The 22,699-nt window shown below is 43.5% G+C and overlaps 1 protein-coding gene and 1 non-coding gene across 5 annotated transcripts in view; one reads left to right on the plus strand and one right to left on the minus strand.

Annotated features, from left to right (window-relative positions):
- Positions 1-22,699, minus strand: part of LOC139419041 (HECT and RLD domain containing E3 ubiquitin protein ligase 3) — a 35,776-nt gene that overhangs the window by 12,797 nt on the left and 280 nt on the right. The window contains exons 2-21 of one of the 4 annotated variants that reach the window (XM_071168901.1): positions 21,393-21,731; positions 19,808-19,881; positions 18,093-18,252; positions 17,308-17,384; positions 16,939-17,160; positions 16,597-16,688; positions 16,162-16,292; positions 15,799-15,962; positions 14,849-14,922; positions 13,664-13,788; positions 13,355-13,414; positions 11,792-11,903; positions 9,390-9,579; positions 5,096-5,259; positions 4,593-4,706; positions 4,150-4,173; positions 3,969-4,058; positions 3,391-3,561; positions 2,967-3,110; positions 636-802 (exon numbers count right to left, since the gene is read on the minus strand). In XM_071168901.1, the coding sequence (XP_071025002.1) occupies positions 636-802; positions 2,967-3,110; positions 3,391-3,561; positions 3,969-4,058; positions 4,150-4,173; positions 4,593-4,706; positions 5,096-5,259; positions 9,390-9,579; positions 11,792-11,903; positions 13,355-13,414; positions 13,664-13,788; positions 14,849-14,922; positions 15,799-15,962; positions 16,162-16,292; positions 16,597-16,688; positions 16,939-17,160; positions 17,308-17,384; positions 18,093-18,190 (2,219 nt within the window). In that variant the 5' untranslated portion in view covers positions 18,191-18,252; positions 19,808-19,881; positions 21,393-21,731. Of the gene's footprint in view, positions 1-635; positions 803-2,966; positions 3,111-3,390; positions 3,562-3,968; positions 4,059-4,149; positions 4,174-4,592; positions 4,707-5,095; positions 5,260-9,389; positions 9,580-11,791; positions 11,904-13,354; positions 13,415-13,663; positions 13,789-14,848; positions 14,923-15,798; positions 15,963-16,161; positions 16,293-16,596; positions 16,689-16,938; positions 17,161-17,307; positions 17,385-18,029; positions 18,253-19,807; positions 19,882-21,392; positions 21,732-22,699 lie in introns of those variants that run through there. The other 3 variants (XM_071168900.1, XM_071168902.1, XM_071168903.1) reach the window with 3 other exon arrangements.
- Positions 3,798-3,871, plus strand: trnaa-ugc (transfer RNA alanine (anticodon UGC)). Its single transcript has one exon. It is a non-coding gene; the product is annotated as a tRNA-Ala (tRNA).

Raw genomic sequence — 22,699 nt, forward strand, 5'->3', positions numbered from 1 at the left:
TGCCAAGACTTGAAAATGGCTGTCTAGTGATGATCAACAACCAACTTGACAGAGCTTGAATTTTTTAAAGAATAATGTGCAAATATTGTGCAATCCATGTGTGCAAAGCTCTTAGACCTACCCAGAAAGACTCACAGCTGTAAATCGCTGACACAGCGATTACAGCAGAGACAAACAATCTCCTCCTGGATCAAGATCCCTGCTGCCTAAATTTGTTTTGTGCATTTGGAAATAAACAGTGTGCACTGCCAGTAATACCATATACCCTAGTATGGTACAGGAACGGTATGAAGATCTGGATGCCGCCCAACCCTAAGCCCAACACTCAATTATTGCCTTCTGAAGAGATGTTGAGTTTACACAACGTTCAAATTAGGAGGGAAGGGGGAATTTAAAAAATATACCCAGAATGAAATCTCTCCGCACCCAAGACGGAAATCCATTTATACAAACAGCATGGACAATCAATATACCTAATGGCAGTATAAAGATTGTGTTCAACACTAAGTCGTTTTTAATGAATGAAGAACACTCACTTTCCATGTAGAACTTTTAACAAGATGTGGCTAGGGGAGTTAGCATGCAAGTCCATCCCAGCCTAGAGGCCTCGTGGCTGGGCTATGAATTCACATTACCTGCCCTCTGTGGGCGACAGCTCCTTGAGGTCCTCCAGAGTGGGTGCTACGCCCAGTAGCTTCTTGTAAAGGACCAGGGGGAAGTGGAGGTCCACCACGGTGCTGTTATAGATGGCCAGCCCACAAATAATCCCTATCAGATTGAACCAGTTGTACTCCACAAAACACTGGGCAGAAACAGAGAGAGACGACACAACAAGGAAGTTAAGTAGAGAGGCAATGCTTTGTTGGGTGCATAGCAATAGTCTTAAAAGGCGTCCTCTTCTTGTTGCTCGTTCCTCACTGATCAGAAAATACAGGAGGTGGAAGAAACAAGAGAAGCCTACTGAAATGGTTCATCAGTATTAAGAGAGTAGAAAACAAAAGGACTTGAAACTATTGAGATGTACATCTTGTTTTTGATGGAAATGTAGGCTGGCATACCACCAAAGGTCTGTTTTTAAATCCAAACCAAGATTTAATTTGTTTTTATTCAACCACTTCATTCAATAATGTTCACCAACTGGGAAATGTATTACTGGGCTACTCAGAATTGTTGTTGATTCATTACGCATGTGTTTCTGATTAAAACTACAAGTTACATATGAATAATTACCTATTATGCCTTCCTAACAAAATCTTGTTGATGAACCCTACAAACCTATTCTGAGGCCATTCAGCTTCATTTTGTTGTTATAGACCTGTTTGAGTTCCTCCTTCAAATCACTACTGTCAATTGCGAGTGTCAAAGGGTTTTGACATTCATTAATATTCCCACGACCCAGGGTGCTATTTTGTATACGTGAGTGAGCGTTCCCGATGTCGCCTTGCCTCGCATGGGTGTCCCTTTTCCTGGAAAAACGCTGACCTTCGCCAACTCACTCCGATAGGACGGCTCTCATTACATAAGCGGTTCATTTTTCAATACAATAATTATTTCTACCCTCAACAAACCACAACAAATATGACCTTTCTGGCCTAGTGGCATGTCCCTTCACACAATAGAATGTATCCAACTTACAGCACAATGGCCAGGCCACACAGCCAGGCCTGGGTCGGGGGGTTAACAAAGGTCATTGAAATACAGACAAAAGACGTTACGAGACACCGGTAAACACTCAGGTAACCAAGACCAACCGTGTCTATTCAGAGCATTTGGAAATATTTTGAAACGTTGTTTGTGACCTTGTTCGGCTTTGAAAATGCATAATGTTGTTTAGATTTAGAAGATAATGAAATTGACCCTTCTGACATGTTGAGGCGGTTGGCTGGCTTCCAGAACATGAGTAGAAGGGATTTGACTACTAATATGACCTTGGTGTTGCTTCATACAATAGATAGGGTCTGTGGCCCAAATGGCATAGAGCCCTATATAGGGAATAGTGGGCCAATTAGGATGCATGTCAGACAGACTAACATTGGTTTTCTACAAAGAGCCAATTCTATGATGTCACAGTACCCCATTAACGGTTAGAGATGTTTTATTGTCATTACTGTAAAAGAGAATGTGTTCTTACCTGGAGACATAAAAAAACAGTTATTCAATAGACTACTACACTGTTCGCTTGCAACACTTCCCTTTTTATTTTGATCCTCTAGCAACCGTTGCCAAGGTCAGTGAAGACATTTAATACACTTCTCTTGAATCATGTACTATACTCCAACGCACTTGCAAGAAATATTTAATACTACGTCCCTTTTCGAGTACAGTGTTTAATTTATTTAGCATTTTATTTTTTTACACAGAATTATGAGTAACATCAGCACTATATTTAAGCAATAAGGCACCTCGGCGAGTTGTGGTATATGGCCAATATACCACGGCTAAGGGCTGTTCTTATGCACAACGCAACGCGGAGGTGCCTTATTGCTATTATAAACTGGTTACTAATGTAATTAGAACAGTAAAAATACATGTTCGGTCATACCCGTGGTATACGGTCTGATATATCACGGCTGTCAGCCAATCAGCATTCAGGGCTCGAACCACCCAGTTTATAATTACAGTTAGATATGTTCAGTTATCAACATTTGTTAGTGTTACAGTGTTGTGCAGTGTGAGTGGTTCACGGTTTTATTATATCATGTTATGAATGCCATCAGCCCTATATGTACAGTAAGATCGTGGTTAGTTGTACAGTGTTGTGAAGTAGAAGCGGTCACACAGGAGGTTGGTGGCACCTTAATTGGGGAGGACGGGCTCGTGGTAATGGCTGGTGAGGAATAGGTGGAATGGTATGAACTACATTAAACACATGGTTTCCTTGTGTTTGATGCGATTCCATTTGCTCTGTTCCAGCCATTATTATGAGCCTTCCCTCAGCAGCCTCCACTGAGTGGTACATGACTCACTTTATCAGAGAACCAGAGCAGGTTGGACTGGGTGTACTGGGTGAACATGCCGTACACAGGGTCCATCAGCTCCTTCAACAGCAGTAGGAAGAACTCCTTGGTTACCCCCCCTGCATCCACCGCCTCCTCCCCATCAAAGATCACCTAGAGGGGGAGAGAGGGCCTTAGTTCCTGTAATTAAAGTGGCACTAACTGAGCCCAAATACTCTGTCAATCACTTTCTCATCTTCAAGTGATATGGCCTTAGTTCCTGTAATTCAAGTGGCACTAACAACAGTGTGCAGCCGTTGAAAAACAATTGATGATTAGTGGTGTTATCTTATTTCTCTTTGATTACAAAGATCTCTCCTAAAAAAAATCTTTCCATGTCTATTTACGACACACTACATGACCTTTGTGACCCTGAGAGGTGCTGAACTCAGACCTTGAGGGGCTTCTTGAGGTCGACGTCAGAGTAGATGGTGAGCTCTCTCAGCGCGTCGCTCACTAAGTGGTCCCTGCGTACGTGGAGCACCAGGAAGGGGTTCCGTGCCAGGAGGGGTTCCAGCGTCAGCAGCATGAAAACATTATGCATGTTGGCCCCGCTCACCGCCATCTTGGAAAAGGTCACAGACAGGGGAAATAATATGTGTAGGAGAGATGGAAACGATTATTATTATTATTTTTTTTTTTACATCAAGTGTTTAAAAAAAGACCATTGCAATTAAATGGTCTCCAAGGGACATGATTCATTCTTACATTGTCTATAAAAACAAGTTATTTTATCACAGCAAATGTCAACAGAAATCAGTTTCAAACTTTGAGTTAACAGTGGGAAACTTTTATATAACGGTCCCGTGTGGCTCAGTTGGTAGAGCATGGCACTTGCAATGCCAGGGTTGTTGGTTCGATTCCCACAAGGGACTATTACTAATGAAAACGTATGCACTCACTACTAGAAGTCGCTCTGTGCCAGAGCATCTGTAAAAATGTACATATATATTTTCCCATCCTGGCTGTTACCTGCATCTGTAGCTCAGCGTCAGTTTGCAGCATGGTGGTCTTGGCTTGGGCGTTCAGTATGAACGGGTAGGCACATAAAGTCACTGAGCTCTGAATGAATGAAAAGAGAAACGTTATCGTTTGAAGAGCATATAGATAACGTGGCATTTACACTCATTTGATTAGAAAATAGTCTGTATACCTGTACTGCTGGTGTTCTCATTTTCTGAAAAACAAAATTATAATCATCAACTCAGTTTTGTCCAAATTACCCATGAAAACTATATTGTAGAGGATCATAACAGTGTATTCAGATTGACAGCTGGTGGCAGGGGCATAGCTGTCTAGCTATACCAGTTTACTGAGACATTGGCCAGAGCTACAAGGCACAAAGGTGAAAATATGAGGGTGGGGACAACAAAGTCTCTGTGCTCTTCCTAGAAAGGGCCTACACAGTTCGACAGATTCTACTATGCAGGGAGAAAGAGGGAGGGAAGAGGGGTAGGGGCTAGGGGGCTCGTCTGTGAGAGTAGCATCCCATTGGATTAGGATGAGAATTAGATAATTGGACACACACACACACACCAAATTCCACAGGACGACATCGTCACAAGAGAGAGAGACGTAGAGATCTCCATTACTCACAATCTCTGCTTTACTCAGAAACCACTTGAGGTAGTCTTCCTGGATGTCCACCAGGGTGGTGATGTCAGGGATATAGAAGCGGTTGTACTCCACATGCCCGGCCTTCAGGTTAACCTGGACACACACAGCAGCACAACAGCCCTGCTCAGAACACACACACTCATCATTATGATTGTTTACCTTTCTTTTATACCAGGAAGTCTCTTGCGGTTTGATACATTTATATATAAAAAGGATATCATGCATACTTGATATTTTCCCACAATTCTGTAAACTTATTTTTTGCATTACCGACATTCTTTAAAAAAAGGACAACTCATGTGTTCCTAACCTAAGGCTCCTATTCGCACAGTAGACCTGTTTAAGGACGGGAATCATAACACCTCTTGAAGTCTCTCCACAAGCTTTAGTATAAAACTTGAACTTGTGAAGTATCTAGAGAAACTTTTATGTAAAGAATGACCTAATAAAGTTTCCCCATGAGCATTAGCAGGAAACGTTACCTTATGAAGTTTCTCTAGAAGCTTTAGCGTGGCACTGGTGTAGTTTTCTAGGAAGACAGGGACGAGCAGGGCCTTTCCTCCAGTTAACAGGAACACCACGATGCTCTTATACATGTCCACCAGCCTGGAGAACACACCGCCATCCACCAGGCACCACCAGTTATCTGCGGGGATCCAGAATATAACACGCCACCAGTTAGTTATCTGCGGGGATCCAGAATATAACACGCCACCAGTTAGTTTTCTGCGGGGATCCAGAATATAACACGCCACCAGTTAGTTATCTGCGGGGATCCCGAATATAACACGCCACCAGTTAGTTATCTGCGGGGATCCCGAATATAACACACCACCAGTTATCTGCGGGGATCCCGAATATAACACACCACCAGTTATCTACGGGGATCCAGAATATAACACACCACCAGTTATCTACGGGGATCCAGAATATAACACGCCACCAGTTATCTGCGGGGAGCCCGAATATAACACACCACCAGTTATCTGCGGGGATCCAGAATATAACACGCCACCAGTTATCTGCGGGGATCCCGAATATAACACACCACCAGTTATCTGCGGGGATCCCGAATATAACACGCCACCAGTTATCTGCGGGGATCCCGAATATAACACACCACCAGTTAGTTATCTGCGGGGATCCCGAATATAACACACCACCAGTTAGTTATCTGCGGGGATCCCGAATATAACACACCACCAGTTATCTGCGGGGATCCAGAATATAACACACCACCAGTTATCTGCGGGGATCCAGAATATAACACGCCACCAGTTATCTACGGGGATCCAGAATATAACACGCCACCAGTTATCTGCGGGGATCCAGAATATAACACACCACCAGTTATCTGCGGGGATCCCGAATATAACACACCACCAGTTATCTGCGGGGATCCCGAATATAACACACTACCAGTTATCTGCGGGGATCCAGAATATAACACACCACCAGTTATCTGCGGGGATCCCGAATATAACACACCACCAGTTATCTGCGGGGATCCCGAATATAACACACCACCAGTTATCTGCGGGGATCCAGAATATAACACACCACCAGTTATCTGCGGGGATCCAGAATATAACACACCACCAGTTATCTACGGGGATCCAGAATATAACACACCACCAGTTATCTACGGGGATCCAGAATATAACACGCCACCAGTTATCTGCGGGGATCCAGAATATAACAGCCACCAGTTATCTACGGGGATCCAGAATATAACACACCACCAGTTATCTACGGGGATCCAGAATATAACACACCACCAGTTATCTACGGGGATCAAGAATATAACACACCACCAGTTATCTACGGGGATCCAGAATATAACACACCACCAGTTATCTACGGGGATCCAGAATATAACACGCCACCAGTTATCTACGGGGATCCAGAATATAACACACCACCAGTTATCTACGGGGATCCAGAATATAACACACCACCAGTTATCTACGGGGATCCAGAATATAACACACCACCAGTTATCTACGGGGATCCAGAATATAACACGCCACCAGTTATCTGCGGGGATCCCGAATATAACACAGGGAACCTGCAGTGACACTGCATATTTAAAAGTATGACAGAAGTGCCATGTGATGCACTGTACACATGAAGTGTATACCATTATGACAGTTGTATAACTACCATTTTCCTGGGACTGACTGTGCAGTATGGAGAAAGAGTATTTGTGGTAGACTGAGGTGTACAGGGTATACAGTATCAAACACTGTTCAGCACATTTGTGTGCATGAGGGTATTTGTCTGTGCACCGGTGTACCTGCATGCTTCGTAAACAACAAGTGTGGACTAACAGTGAAATGCTTACTTACGGCCCTTCCCAACAACGCAGAGAGAAAAATAAAATAACAAAGTAATAGAAAGATAACCCAAGGAGTAAATATACAATGAGTAACGATAACTTGGCTATAAACACAGGGTACCAGTACCGAGTCCATGTGCAGGGATACAGGGTAATTGAGGTAGATATGTACATATACAGTTGAAGTCGGAAGTTTACATACACCTTAGCCAAATACATATAAACTCAGTTTTTCACAATTCCTGACATTTAATCCTAGTAAAAATTTCCCGTCTTAGGTCAGTTAGGATCACCACTTTATTTTAAGAATGTGAAATGTCAGAATAACAGTAGAGAGAATGATTTACTTCAGCTTTTATTTCTTTCATCACATTCCCAGTGGGTCAGAAGTTTACATACACTCAATTAGCATTTGGTAGCATTGCCTTTAAATTGTTTAACTTGGGTTAAATAAGTTAAGTGAATAAGTTGAGTGAATTTTGGCCCATTCCTCCTGGCAGAGCTGGTGTAACTGAGTCAGGTTTGTAGGCCTCCTTGATCGCACATGCTTCTTCAGTTCTGCCCACAAAGTTTCTATAGGCTTTGTTGTCCTTAAGCCATTTTGCCAAAACTTTGGAAGTATGCTTGGGGTCATTGTCCATTTGGAAGACCCATTTGCGACCAAGCTTTAACTTCCCGACTGATGTCTTGAGACGTTGCTTCAATATATCCACAACATTTTCCTTCCTCCCTCATAATGCCATCTATTTTGTGAAGTGCACCAGTCCCTCCTGCAGCAAAGCACCCCCACAACATGATGCTGCCACCCCCGTGCTTCACGTTTGGAATGGTGTTCTTCGGCTTGCAAGCCTCCCCATTTTTCCTCCAAACATAACGATGGTCATTATGGCCAAACAGAGGACATTTTTCCAAAAAGTACAATCTTTGTCCCCATGTGCAGTTGCAAACCATTTGTATGGAGGTTTTGAAGCAGTGGCTTCTTCCTTGCTGAGTGGCCTTTTAGGTTATGTCGATATAGGATTCATTTGACTGTGGATATATACTTTTGTACCCGTTTCCTCCAGCATCTTCACAAGATCCTTTGCTGTTGTTCTGGGATTGATTTGCACTTTTCACACCAAAGTACGTTCATCTCTAGGAGACAGAACGCGTCTCCTTCCTGAGCGGTATGACGGCTGCGTGGTCCCATGGTGTTTATACTTGCATTCAATTGTTTGTACAGATGAACGTGGTAACTTCAGGCGTTTGGAAATTGCTCCCAAGGATGAACCAGACTTGTGGAAGTCTACAATTTTGTCTTGGCTGATTTCTTTTGATTCTCCCATGGTGTCAAGCAAAGAGGCACTGAGTGTGAAGGTAGGCCTTTAAATACATCCACAGGTACACCACCAATTTACTCAAATGTTGTCAATTAGCCTATCAGAAGCTTTTAAAGCCATGACATAATTCTGGAATTTTCCAAGCTGTTTAAAGGCACAGTCAACTTAGTGTATGTAAACTTCTGACCTACTGGAATTGTGATTCAGTGAATTATAAGTGAAATAATCTGTCTGTAAACAATTGTTGGAAAAATGACTTGTGTCATGCACAAAGTAGATGTCCTAATCAACTTGCCAAATCTATAGTTTGTTAACAAGACATTTGTGGAGTGGTTGAAAAACTAGTTTTAATAATGACTCCAACCTAAGTGTATGTAAACTTCCGACTTCAACTGTAGGTAGGGATAAAGTGACTAGGCCACAGGATAGATAAACAGCAAGAGCAGCATGTGTGATGAGTCAAGAGTTTGTGCAAAGGAGGGTCAATGCAGATAGTCCAGGTAGCTATTGATTACTATTTAACAGTCTTATGGCTTGGGGATTAGAAGCAGTTCAGGTTCCTGTTGTTTCCAGACTTGGTGCATTGGTACCGCTTGCTGTGCGATAGCAGAGAGAACATGCTATGACTTGGGTGGCTGGAATCTTTGATAATTTTTAGGGCCTTCCTCTGACACCGCCTGGTATAGAGGTCCTGGATGGCAGGGAGCTCGGCCCCAGTGATGTACAGGGCCATACGCACTACCCTCTGTAGCGCCTTGCGGCTAGATGCCAAGCAGTTGCCATAGCAAGTGGTGATGCAGCCAGTCAAGATGCTCTCAATGGTGCAGCTCTAAAAACTTTAAGAATCTAAGGGCCCATGTCAAATCTTTTCAGCCTCCTGAGGGGGAAGAGGTGTTGTCGTGCCCCGCCACGACTGTGTTGGTTTGTGTGGACCATGATAGATCCTTAGTGATGTAGACACACAGGAACTTGAAGCTCTCGACCTGGTGCACCACAGCCCCGTCAATGTGTGTGTGCGTGCGCACGTATGGGTGTCTGTGTGCATGCAATGTACATAGTACATTAACATGTGATTGTGCATGTGTGTGTGCTTGAAATGCAACTATGTTGCCCCCCTACCAAGCACTTTGCTGGGGTTGGCATCCAGGCGGAGTATGGCCATGGCTAGGGGGATGGTGAGGGTGATGTAGTTCTTGGAGTCGTGCAGGGCGGGACACTCCGACAGGATCAGGTAGATCCTCATGGCCTCAACGTCAGGGGGAGAGCAGGGCAGCTGGGGGATCAGCAGGCTCTCAAAACTCTTAGTGGCCTGGCAGGACAGAGACACATGGATGGAGGGAGAGAGAGATGGATACATCACTTTAAAATCATCCATCAAAATATCACCTAACAGCTGTCCGTACAACCGGTTCACTGTACATCACAATGCTTGTTATTTTCATTTGCTAATGCAGATGTAACTAAATGAGTATATTATGATATGAGTTAAGTAGAGTACCTGAAGTTTTATAAATTTAAACTATGACTGACCGATGGTGAAGAATTGAGATACTTGATATTGACTAAGAAATTTATTTTCAACATTGCAATACTGTACCAAAATGATACAATATATCTTTTTTTTTTTATGTCGGAACAAGGATAGCTTTTTACAAAATCTAAAGGATTAGCTGGACTCGGCAAAGGGACAAAAACATCACAGGAAAATGTTTTGGGAGAGGCCTCCTGTGGTTGGCTGGTTGCTAATGCTGCCTGATCTTTATAGAACACAATAAATCAAGTTAGATTGAGAAGCCCCAAAATCCCTAACATATTATTAGTGGGCTAGCTAGCTCTGAACCTCATGACCTCAGTCCAGTAGGCATTCTGCGTGAAACAATCAAAACCCAGCAGAGTATGTGTTGATCTTACTTAGATGATGCGTAAAGTGTGCTGTACCATTTCAGAAGTCAACGGGGGACATAGTTCATATGTGGCATGGGAATTCAATGCCGTGGCCTATGATACTCTCCAGCCATCAAAACAAAGCGTAGGGGGGCGGTGTACCCTGAACACCCCTATTTTACTCTACTACATAGCTCAGTCCAAAGTGCTGCTGGCTAGGTCTAACAGACGCCGTACACTCCTAGAAAAAAAAGATGCCATCTAGAACCTTAAAGGATTCTTCGGCTGTCCCCATAGGAGAACCCTTTTTGGTTCCTGGTATAACCCTTTTCACAGATGAATCTACATGGAACCAAAGGGTTCTACCTGGAACCAAAAAGGGTTATCCTATGGGACAGCTGAAAAACCCTTTTGAAGCTTGTGCTTCTAGTTCCGACCATGCAGTAATATCTAACAAGTAATCTAACAATTTCACAACAACTACCTTGTACACACAAGTGTAAAGGAATGAATAAGAATATGTAGATACAAATATATGGATGAGTAATGGCCGAACGGCATAGGCAAGATGGTATAGAGTACAGTATATACATATGAGATGAGTAATGTAGGGTATGTAAACATTATATAAAGTGCCATTGTTTAAAGTGACACGTTTATTGCATTCAATTTTTAATTATTAAAGTGGCTAGAGATCTGAGTCAGTATGTTGACAGACAGACAAGGCTTTGTGTCCTTGGACTAAAATATTGCATTTGAGTCAAAACATAAACCATGACTCTGTATGATAGGGTTGCCATGACAATGACCCTGTAAAGGGGATTTGTAAATGCCATTATTTCGCTCAGTTCAAATCTACCGGCCTCAGCCATAACACGTTTATGAGTAGATGGATAGAACCAAGTAGCTGGATAGTCAAAACCTGGGGTACATCTCAATGAAATCTAGAATATTTAATGGTGAAACAGCCACGTCCGTTTGCTATATTACAAGTTACTGCAAACAACAGTTTTTTCCCATCAGACATCACTGCACGCGCAATAGAAGAGCACATGTACTTCTTTTTTTCTCATGCAGCGCAACGCTCCTGGTGGGGTGGCCAGTGGCGCTGCTTCCCCCTACTGCAGATTCCATCTTTAAAGCTGCAATATGTCACTTTTTGGGCGACCCAACCAAATGTACATATAAATGTGAGTTATTGATCTGTCATTGTAAGCAAGTTAAGAAGCGGTAGATCTATGTGTACCAATATTTGTGGTTATGGAAAATATATTTCACAGCGGTTTAGATGGTACAATGATTACCTACACTATACTTGCTTGTTGTGTCACGTAAACTGAAATCATGCGAACTATTTGAATTTTACAAACCAGGAAATGGCTGAGCGATTTCTACATAGTGTACCTTTAGTGCCTAAAGTGTTTTCTCCTCATCTTCTTTCCTTCACCTGCTCCTATGTGAAAGAACCAAAGACCTGAAACCCAGTGGTCATCATTCATATTGCTTTTCACTGTGTTTTCATATCAGTACAGATGATGGAAGGAGGCCACTTTAACTATGCATACCCTGGTTTTTGAGCATAGGGAGGGTCCCGCTTTCAGGTATTGGGATAAGACATGGTACACAAGAGTCGTTACCTGCTCCAATAGTCTGGCGAAGGGCGGTTTACTGAGTGTCTCAAACAGCAGACGAACTGAGTTGAGATCGATGCCAGGGACTTTAGGGTTGGTCTTAAAATGGCTGTCATCACTGGGGGAACAAACAAAGAACAAAATAGCCTTTAAGACCAATCCCCCCCAAAAAATTACCAAACAGAGAACCACATGATAAACTACCCAGACTTTTCATCAGTTTTAACTGTGGCGCTTAAAAGGGAAGTTCCGCTCAAAATACAAGAACATCCCTTTAAAAACTCATCAGCAGAGATATAAATAAACGGATGGACTAAATCCAGGAATTTGTGTAGAACCATTGATGAATAGAACACACAACACGTTCCTCTGGGTTAGATAGAGTCTCTAGCTTCTGTTCTAACTGGGCACGTGGCAGTTGTGTGAGCTCACTGCAGGGTATAGAGCTTGAAGACCTAAACAGAAACACACACACACACAGACCTAGGGATGAACAGGGACCATACATTAAGTCTAGTCAGAGCCTCCATGTATTTAAGCCCATTCCAAACCACATTCACTGCTTTATCTTGTGAACTCTGCCAGGGGTGTTGTGTGTGTGTGTGAGAGAGAGAGAAACACCACAAAGCCCAGAAAACTCAAAGGCATGAAGGACAGCGACTATTTACAGACAACCTCCAGATATTGATAAAAAATAATAATAATTCAGCCATAATAAACCAGATTTGGCTTTGTGTGACTGTTTGGTAAACAGAGACTCCGACCGGAACGACAAGCACTAACAAGTAGAGAGGCGTTATGCTAGCTAGGGAACAGTGCTTCTGTACCCACCGGAATCAGGCAGCTTTGTGGCATGCCGTGTGTGTGTGTGTTTCATACTCTAAGGGTCCAAATTGAGACAATTCGTTTTAGGAACACCGTGCAGACGTTCTTGGGCGGCCCACATGATGCCATCACAAATGAGTGACCTCTACAAACAATAACAGATGTGAGATTGGGAACATAACATACTACCAGCAACACATTGTCAGTTTCTCTCCCTCTCGGTTGAGCTAATGGCTTAACCTGCCAGTGTTTTATATAACTGTTAAATCCAGTAGGTTTTAGGACAGACTGCTTTAGCAGAGAGGGCAGGACATACAGTAAGGTGCTTATTGGTCTTCTCTAGTCTAGAGGACACCATTACGCTGATGGGCTCGGAACTAGGGTCGTTCCCATGAAGTGATAGGCATCTGGCGGAGAATCAGCACAAAATGACCACCCCTCCCTCATACACGCCATCTGCGCTTTATCTCCGCACGGATCTCTAATGGAATCTCTGTGTGTCTGTACAGTGTGTCTAGATAGGAGTATTTCCCTGGAGTCTCTTCCCCTAAGGTCAGCAGTTCTGAATTGTAGGCACATGATGGGAATGAGTGTTGGTCGGACAAGGACATTAAGGACATGATTTTGTCCTCTGTGAACGCTCTGCCTTTTCCCACAAGACATAAGAGAGAGACTCATGGCTTCCTTTCCTGGTCTCCTTGCAAACAGGGGAAAGAACTGGATAGGCTGTCGATCAATGCTCACCTCTCATCCAGGAAGCTGGCGTTCCAACAGGCGGTGGAAGACAGCAGGAGAATGACGTCACTAAAAGCAGAGGGAGACCAAGACATAAATGCAGGAAATGATATCAATCAATTGAAACAAGATCAAACGGATACCAGTCATCAGAGTGGTATAGAGCTTCCAGCTGCTGAAGCCAAAAAGGGTCACCACAGGATCATCGTCCTGCTAAAAGAAATGTCATTCTCCGCATAGGAAACGATAAACAATTGTTCACAAAAAAATATTTTCAAGACAAATCGAATCCACAAATAACTCATATCACTGACTTACTTGGTGATAGTGGAATCTGTGTTGTCTAGGAGTTTCATCCTCCACGTATTCAAACTGGCATCATTTATCAAAGAGATGCTTCTACTGATGTTAGTGACGCGGAAGTCTTCAGGAGGGGTGGAACTCTGTAGAGGAGAGAAGGGGGTCAGGGGGAGTCAAGGTAACGTAGCACATCAGCTAGTCAGTCGGCTACATTTAGCAACGATATTCTCGATAGCGCTTCCACTGTAGACATTACAAGGCTATCCAGAGACGTGTGTTTTGGGTTCATTCCCTTTCCCACTTGCAGATAAAATAAATACTCTGAGAGGTCCAAGTACATTGTAGAGAGAGTATCTATCTGTGTGTTGGTGTTATCAAGTCACATTCCTGGCAATCAACAGGAGGATATCCGTTGTAGACAGATGTAGCCTACTTGGGGTGCATCACAGTAATATCTCATTCACTACTTCCCACAAATCTAAAAGCACTGGATTGGTGGAGGCATCGGCTAGAGGGAGTTTTCACCATATTTGTTACACCAGTCTTTTCTTTCGAACCAGTTCAGGTGCACATTCTGGGAGGTAGGACAAATAATTGGGACATAGCCTTGGTCTTAGATCTCTCTGTCCAGAGCAGAGACCATCCAGACATTCTAGCTGGTAAATAACTGGAGCAGCAGCTCCACTTAGTGGCAGAAAACTAGAACTGGCTCACAAAACACATCAGCATCCTTCCTCACTACTAGGTCTATAGCAGAGCTCTCTAACTATGTTCCTGAAGAGCTACCGTCCTGTAGGTTTTTACTAAAACCCTAATCTAGTGCACCTGATTCTAATAATGAAATGGTTGACAAGCTGAACCAGGTTAGTTCCAACTGGGATTGGATAAACAACCTAAAGGAGGGTAGCTCTCCAGGAACAGGGTGGAGAACCCTGGTCTAAAGCATATTCTTCCCATCCCTGAAAGAGAAAATTCTATGTCTTTCAATTCAATGTCTGGGCCTGTACTCATAAAGCGTCTCAGAGTAAGAGAGCTGATCTAGGATCAGGGCCCCCCTGTGCATGTGATCTTATTCATTATGATCTAAAATGCTAAACTGATCCTAGATCACTCCAATTCTGAGATGCTTTATGAATACGGTGCCTGTACATATACATCAGTTAATGACCAAAAGCTGAGAAACGATTATGTGAAGTCCTTTACCTTTTCATCTGAGTACAATAGGAAGTTATGGTCCCCTCCACAGTTGATTTTTGTAATGGCATAATGATCAGGCCCTAGAAAGAGGAAAGGAGAGGGAAGAGTTACTGACTGTTGGTTTAAAAATCGGCTAGCTCAACAACATTGTGGTGACTTACAGGAACAGTTTATGCTTATAGGAAATAGCTCCTGAGTGAAGTTTCCCCTTGAGAAAGATCGAGGATCAGCTCCCCCCCCCCAATTCTAATCTTAACTATTAGTGGGGGAAAAATGCTAATCCAAGATCAGTGTCTAGGGGCATCTTCGCCCTACACAAGCATTTTCCAAACTCCAAAAGGTGCATGTTTTGGTTTTTGCTCTAGTACACAGCTGATTCAAAGAACCAAAGCTTGATGACGAGTTGATTATTTGAACCAGCTGTGTAGTGCTAGGGCAAAGAACTAAATGTGCACCCCCTGGGTTCCCCAGTTTGGGAAACGCTGCCCTACACCGAGAAGCTCCCTAGATTTTGATTTAGTCCACTAGATGGCAGGAAAGCAATACAAGCTAAGCAATCCGCCTCAAAGACCATCAATCAGTGCTGAAATAATGTCAAACATTTTACCACATGGGGATATTTTGATACTATTTAATTCTTTGAACATTGAATTTATCCCATTCATAGACTTTTAATACGCATGGTTAATATGCGTATTATAGTGATCTAGTGATCTTCCTCCCTACAGTCATAGTTTTATATACAGTACATTATATGAATCACTGAATAAGCTGTGGATGTATCTGAACAAGTCCTTGCTCTCGTGTGCCTGTTCCATTTAACGTCCTATGCGTTCTCGTCTATTCTGACTTGCTCCTACAACAGGCCGGACATTTTCCTCAAGCAACAGCTCCCTGATTCTGCCTTGCCTCATTTCCCTGCATTCTCTTCTTCCCAACTGGAGTCATCCAGTTACCTGACATATGACGAGGACTTCCTGTGAGCCTTCCTGTGAGGCTGCTTTTGACAGGAAGTGGGCTTTTGATGTCACCTCGTGTCCCGGTGCCCAGCTGACCATTGGTGTTACACCCGAAAGCATACACCAGACCGGAGGAAGGCACAAACGCCAGGGTGTGGTGTCTGAAACCCAGACGGAGAGGATAGAAAGAGAGTATGAGGAATCTAGGACAGAGAAGGCAAGTAGTCATACCATAACTTAACTGATGTAAACCTGTACTGTACTATATTATACTGCTATGCTATACTAAGCTATGCTTTGCTAGGCTATGCTTTGCTTTGCTAGGTTATGCTACGCTGACCAGGCTACGTTGTGCAGTACCTGCCACAGGCAATCTGGGAAACCTCGCTGCCCATCAGCTCCTGCACCTGTCTGGGTAGAGGCTCGTTGTTGGTGGAGTCATGACCCAGTTGACCACGAGAGCCGTCCCCAAACGTAAACAAACCCCCATCCTGTCAATCAAACACAGAGCGAAGCTTCAATTACAATAAAGGATGTGAGAAGGAATGCTGAAGGACAGTCTGTCATAGCTTGATACAATTCCACATGCATATTCCTCACCCTCCAAAACAAACATGAGAATTCTTCAAAGGCATGAACACGTTCATGGATTAAAGGTTTTACGAGACAGCAGGTCCTTTTTCAGTACTGTGCTTTCTCAAAACCCACCATCATCTGAAGACTATATGAGAGCTTCATCACAAGACTATAAACACATAACAGACAGATACGCAGGAGGACAGTTGTGTTCCTCACCTTGGTGAGGGCAGCTGTATGCTCGTCTCCACAGCTGATATAAACCACTTTTTGGGATCTGAGGAACTTGATGTGGCAAGGGACAGACCGGTCTGTAGAAAGGAAATAAAACACACGCGCACATATTCCGTGTTACCTTCAGAACATCACATTGCTTTATATGAAGGTCTGCTTATAAACTGCTTACAAGCCATCATTCATTTAATCACATAATCGGAGAAACGATTGGGCATTTGGACCCATATAGCAATGGGTCTGTAGTCCAACAGGCTTCATCAGTCTATTGGGGTGCATTACTTCTCTCTACGTATGTCTCATCGACGTATAAGTTAGTTAGCCTACCCTGTTTGTCATTTAACCCCAGCTGTCCGGCGCTGTTCTTGCCCCAGCCGAACACAGCTCCGGAGAGGGACAGGGCGAAGCTGTGGTCTCCCCCAGCGGTGATCTGAGCCAGGGGGATCCCTGACAGAGACTTGAGGGGCTGGGGAGACAAGGTGCTGGGCTCTCCCTTCCCCAAACCCAGCTGACCGCTCAAGTTCTGGCCCCACGTGAACAGCTGACCGTCTGGGAGAGAAAAGAGGGGGTTAGCCTAGCATTAGCCTGGCATTAACCTAGCATTAGCCTAGCATGAGCTGTTAAGCATGTAACTTTGGTGTGTAGCGCTACAGTATCAGTGGTAGTGTGAGGTGTTGCTGTTGGCTTCATTCTCACCTTTAGAGAGTGCGATGCAGTGCTTGTTGCCACACATTATTTGAGAGATGCGATGCTCGCACAGCTTCTTGATCAGCCTGAGAAATACAGGAGATGCATTGAGTTGCGAGGCCAATGCCTGAACAACTATGCAGTATTTGGCAGATTTTAACCAACTACATGCAATGTACAGTTAGCTTTACAATCCCTGTATAGTCAACATCTAGAACACCGTACGTGTTGTAGCCTTTGTAACCCTCCCAGCAAAGTACAGTATGAAGATGGGCAGAAACTGCTTCTTAAATAGAAATCACCGATGACACTGTAGGTGATGTCATGGAGACGTTGGCTAGCTAAGCCCATGCGCAGAAACCCGTCATCGGGTCGAACGGTCGTCTAGCGCCGAACTGTGCATGTGCAGGTCGTCAAATCAAAGGCACTCCTCCGACAAAGTTGTTTTTGATGAAAATCAAAACGTCAGTTTGGCATTTTCACGAGGTTTGAGTGATAACATGTTTAACTACTGAAGACATTGGCTAGCATCTCAGGTTGTGCATTTAGATTTCAAGAAAATTAACCAAGAATTTCTCACTTCTCTCATTGACTTCTCAAACCCAACCTGGTCTGTTTCGTAAGCCTTCCTGGAAGTCTCGCTATGTTGCGGGTCTGGTTTAAAAAAAGTCTATGCCCGTAGCATTTAGCCATCACATGTAGTTCTCACAATTCCATTGGTTTTCATGTACCTCTTCCAGTAGGCTATTCCTCAGCAAAGCTTCAATAATGTATGTTCTAGCATGCTGGGTCACCTGGGGATTGGGACGGTCTCCTCAGCGGTCCCCAGTCCCAGCTGGCCCCCTCCACCGGCCCCCCAGGCAAACACCTGGCCCTGCTCATTCAGCGCCATGGAGTGGGCCTGGCCGCACGATACCACCCCTATCTTCTGGGTGTCCAGGGCCACCACCAGTTCTAGGGGGTAAGGAGGAGGGAGGAGTGGGGAGGGAGGGGAGGGTATGACAGACTTTAGCCAGGCTCTCTAGAAAGACTAGTGTCTAGAATGAACGATCCACATCTACTAATGCACAATCTTAATTTGATCACCCGGTTGTTTCAGGAAATGTCCTGCATAGCAGGAAACACAAACGTGTAGTCTATTCAAGGATTAAAAAGGCTTCTAAAGTTTATAATTTACACTTTTAAATGTCTGACTTTATTTGCCCTCAAAAATGTATCAACCACTACAAAAACAGACATGAATTATAACCCACACAATAATTCACATTTCCGGTTGCTGCAGGATTATTTTCCTGCTGTGAGAAACTGGTCAAATTAAGATTTTACACCTGTACCAGTTTTAGGACTGGTGCATCTTAGACTATACTGTGGATGGGAAAAGGAAGTGTCTTTTCTCAATGTATCTTCTACTCTGAGCATTCTAGAAGGTTATGCTAGGCCTTTGTCTGGAAGCCATAGAGACCAAACCCACTTCAAGTATTTAGTGTGGATACACTATCTGACCAACCATCTTCTGGAATGTCCCAGTACTTTCTAACTATCTAGCTCCACATTTCATTTTCACTTATCATGAAGGCATGTTAGGAAGAAATTAATGCAAAATAAACAGGGGTTAATGTCAGTCATTTCTTAATATGTTCAATCACTCTTGGAGAAAAGTACTTATTTATTATTTAAAAAAACAATATGTTTCAGCATTAGGCCTATAGGTTTCATCAGACTGCTTTGCTTTCAAATTCAATTATTTAATTTGTATCTTAAAAATTATGTACCTTAACATTATACATTTTACCTCAGCACTTTAGCAGATATAATTATAGTTAAATATCGCCTGAGAATTGGAAGTCAAGAACACGTGTGTGATGACTAAATAATGCATCCCAACAAGTCTCCTCCTGCCGTGCCTCAGTTCCTGTACACAAATCTGTGTGGCCGACCATGTAGCCTAGAGAGTGGTTGGGTGGTAGTGGTGGTGGTTTGCATGCGATATAGCTGTGAGCAGCAGCTTCATAGGAATGCAGGCACGCACAGCACAGTAGAAACCACTCATAAGATGAAAGGAGAAAGATATTTCACAGCATACAGTATTGTACTGCAGCGTCATACAAACTACCTGTGTATCAGAAATATACTATTATAGGGCATTGAGTCTCAGTCTTATATGCCAGCAGCACACCACCCTGCATCTCACTGCTGGCTTGCCTCTGATGCTGCTGGAAGTGGTGTTGGAGGGCCAGTAAGAGGCACTCTTTCCTCTGGTCCCCCCCAAAATATCCTAATGTCCCAGGGCAGTGATTGGGGATATTGCACTGTGTAGAATCATTTTCAGGCTATTGCTTATGTTGATGTTATATCTCCCCTCTTTCGCTAGACGGGTGCCGTCTTTCGGGTGGAATGTTAAAGGGGTGTCCTGACTCTCTGTGGTCACTAAAGATCCCATGGCATTTATCGTAAGAGTAAGGGTGTTAACCCTGGTGTCCTGGCTAAATTCCCAATCTGGCCCTCATACCTTCATGGCCACCTAATCATCCCCTGCTTCCAATTGGCTCATTCATCTCCCGGTAACTGTTCCCCAAGTCGTTGCTGTAAATGAGAATGTGTTCTCAGTCAATTTACCTGGTAAAATAAGGATTTTTTTTCCTTGTTTCGATAATGGATTATTTACAAAATAACAGATTGGCTCCGTTTAACATTGAAACCTTAACTGGGAATCTTCAGTTGCTGCATCCATTTTTGGGCTTAAATTTTGGACTGCAAATTATACATAGACCTACCCATTGATTCTTGAAAAATATAACTTATAAATTAGTCATGAGCTTTCTGCAACTGTCAACCCTCATCAGATCCCAAAATATTAGCTTGTTTTATTCCAATGTTTGCAAACATTGTAATAGTAAACAAACACTGTATAGACTCTAAACATGCTTAAAACTATAAGTTGAATATGTTGGGTGGTCAGTCCTTTCATACATTGCTCTGCCTATAATTTTGAGAGCATTTAAATATCTCCAGGCCCATTCCTCAGATTTTTACCAAAATAGAGGTGGGGTGTCTGCTTTGTTATTGTTTCAACTAAGGATAGACGCTTTAAAGGGATAATTCACTCAAAAACAATATTTCAGTATTTTGTCCGTTAGTCAGTCCACTGTTAATATAATTCACTCAAAAACAATGTTTCAGTATTTTGTCCATTAGTCAGTCCACTGTTAATATAATTCCCCAAAAAGTATAAAATGTCACCAGTTAAGTTAAGACTGATCACTTTCAGTACAGAGAAAAAAAAACTATCCTTGCCTTTGCGTATGGTAAAGCTGGTGTTATCGGCCCAACTGGTTAATAAATAGGCCTATTAAATGAGAAGGTGCTCTGAGAATGACTGGTGGCAAAGGGAGTGCTTCCAACAATAATCAACGTTTTGTAGTAGTCTCCAGAAGCAGTCGTCAAGTGTATGGTCTCATTAAACAGCCATGTGAGTGACAACACACTCCTGAGTCCTAGAAATAGTGCTTCTCCAACCTATCAACTCTCCTGGCTTAGCCTAGGAGCCAGTGAGCTACCAGTAAGGATTCATCCCAAATGGCTCCCTATTTCCTTTATAGTGCACTACTTTTACACTGTAGGAGTAGTGCACTTTATAGGAAATAGGGTGCCAATTGGGACGTACACTAAATGTCATAAATAACATGAGCTTTAAGATTGTCATACCTCCTTCCTCCCAGGCATTATCCCTCTGTTTAGTAAATATAACCTAATCCACCATGAATTCATATAGTCTGCATTGCAAAAGTGATTAAATGCTACTGTAGTATTAAGGAGGTGGGGTCTAAACAAACGTTGTGACACAGGTATAACGTTTCATTATAGTAGAGAACAAATCTGCTCATTGGCAGATTTCCCTGCGCTTACACATTAGAGTTGCAGCCAAGTACAATAAGATGGAATATTCCACTAGATTGGGCATTCAGTATAGCATATTTTTTTAATCCACCCACAATATCAACAAAAACAGGTTTTAAAAACAAATAAACATCAAACAGTGTTAGCTTGTTAGCTAACATCTGCAGATTGCTAATTGGCTGGTACTGGCAGCTTACCTGGCGAGTCCCCCGGCTTGTCGTGGCCCAGCTGCCCACAGCGGTTGGAGCCGCACGTGTACACTCTCCCATCACGCAACAGGAATAGCGAATGGCGCCCGCCGCACGCCACCTCCTTCAGGCCACGCCCATTGAACGCCTGGCAGCTTCGGGGTTCGTACACTGGGTCCCCCGCTCCGCCGATACCCAGCTGGCCCTCCACAGTACTGCCCCAACACAGCATCATGGCTTAGAGTGGGAAGGAGGGGAAGGAGAGAGTGAAAGACAGGAGGGGAAGAAGGAGGAGAGCTTCAGGCTAGAAGGCGGCCCTGCCTTCTCCCCTTGGTGTAAATCACAAGTCTGGAAGGGAGAAACAGGGGAGAGGAGGAGAAGAAGTAGGGTGTCAGATGGTAGTAAGATCACATCATTGGCCCTTACAGTGCACTCATCATCTGATATGTTGGATCATGTTTTAAAAATGAAGCGAGGCTGGGTAAACACTCTGCTGGGGGTGGAGCCTGGCCCTGGGTGTGAGTGTGTGACGTGAGCGGTGAAAAGATAAGGTGGAAGCACCACCAGCTTGTTTAAATAAACCCAGTGCCTCTGTAATCCCTGTTTAAGCAGCCCCAAACTGTCCTGCCTTAACGCAATCCACTCCCAACGTGCGTGCTATGGACAGAGTTAGCCAAGGTGAAGGCAGAGAGAGACTGCTCTAAAGGTTCGGTGCCCTCTTGGGAGTAAACATGGAGACATGGGCCCCTCCTTTCCTTAGAAGTCAAGTGGCACTTTCAGTTTACAAATGCAACTACAATCTGTCATGCTCAGACAATACACATCATTCATTCTGCATGTGTCATAGTTACCTATGTGGCTTATTGCTAGATAGAGGCCTTATGGATGATGATAGTTGTTGTGATGGTTACGACAGAAAGAGGGTTACATTGACAATGAATGAATATGCAAGGAATGATTCCGAGCTTGCGCTAGCAGATGGATGTACTTTGGCTGACGTAAGATTCCAACTATTGCTCTATGCGTACATCCAATATCGTCTGGACGTGACCACCATATGGCCCTATAGCTACTGTATATAGTTAGCTATAGCCTATAACTATGTAAAATAGTTACAGTAGCTAGTCAATCGTGTCAACTCCATCGTATTCGCTAGCGGTCGGTAACTAGCTATACGGATAAAAACGACAGCTAACGGGTAGGGCTTAACGAGATTTACAAATGCGTCCATTTCGCAGAATACTAGCAAGCTTGCCATATTTAGCCAATCTAGTGAATCTATCTGCATTTCACAGACTCTTCAACGTTCAAATATA

Source organism: Oncorhynchus clarkii, chromosome 10, assembly GCF_045791955.1.
Source record: "Oncorhynchus clarkii lewisi isolate Uvic-CL-2024 chromosome 10, UVic_Ocla_1.0, whole genome shotgun sequence".
In the NCBI taxonomy this organism is placed as follows: Eukaryota; Metazoa; Chordata; class Actinopteri; order Salmoniformes; family Salmonidae; genus Oncorhynchus; species Oncorhynchus clarkii.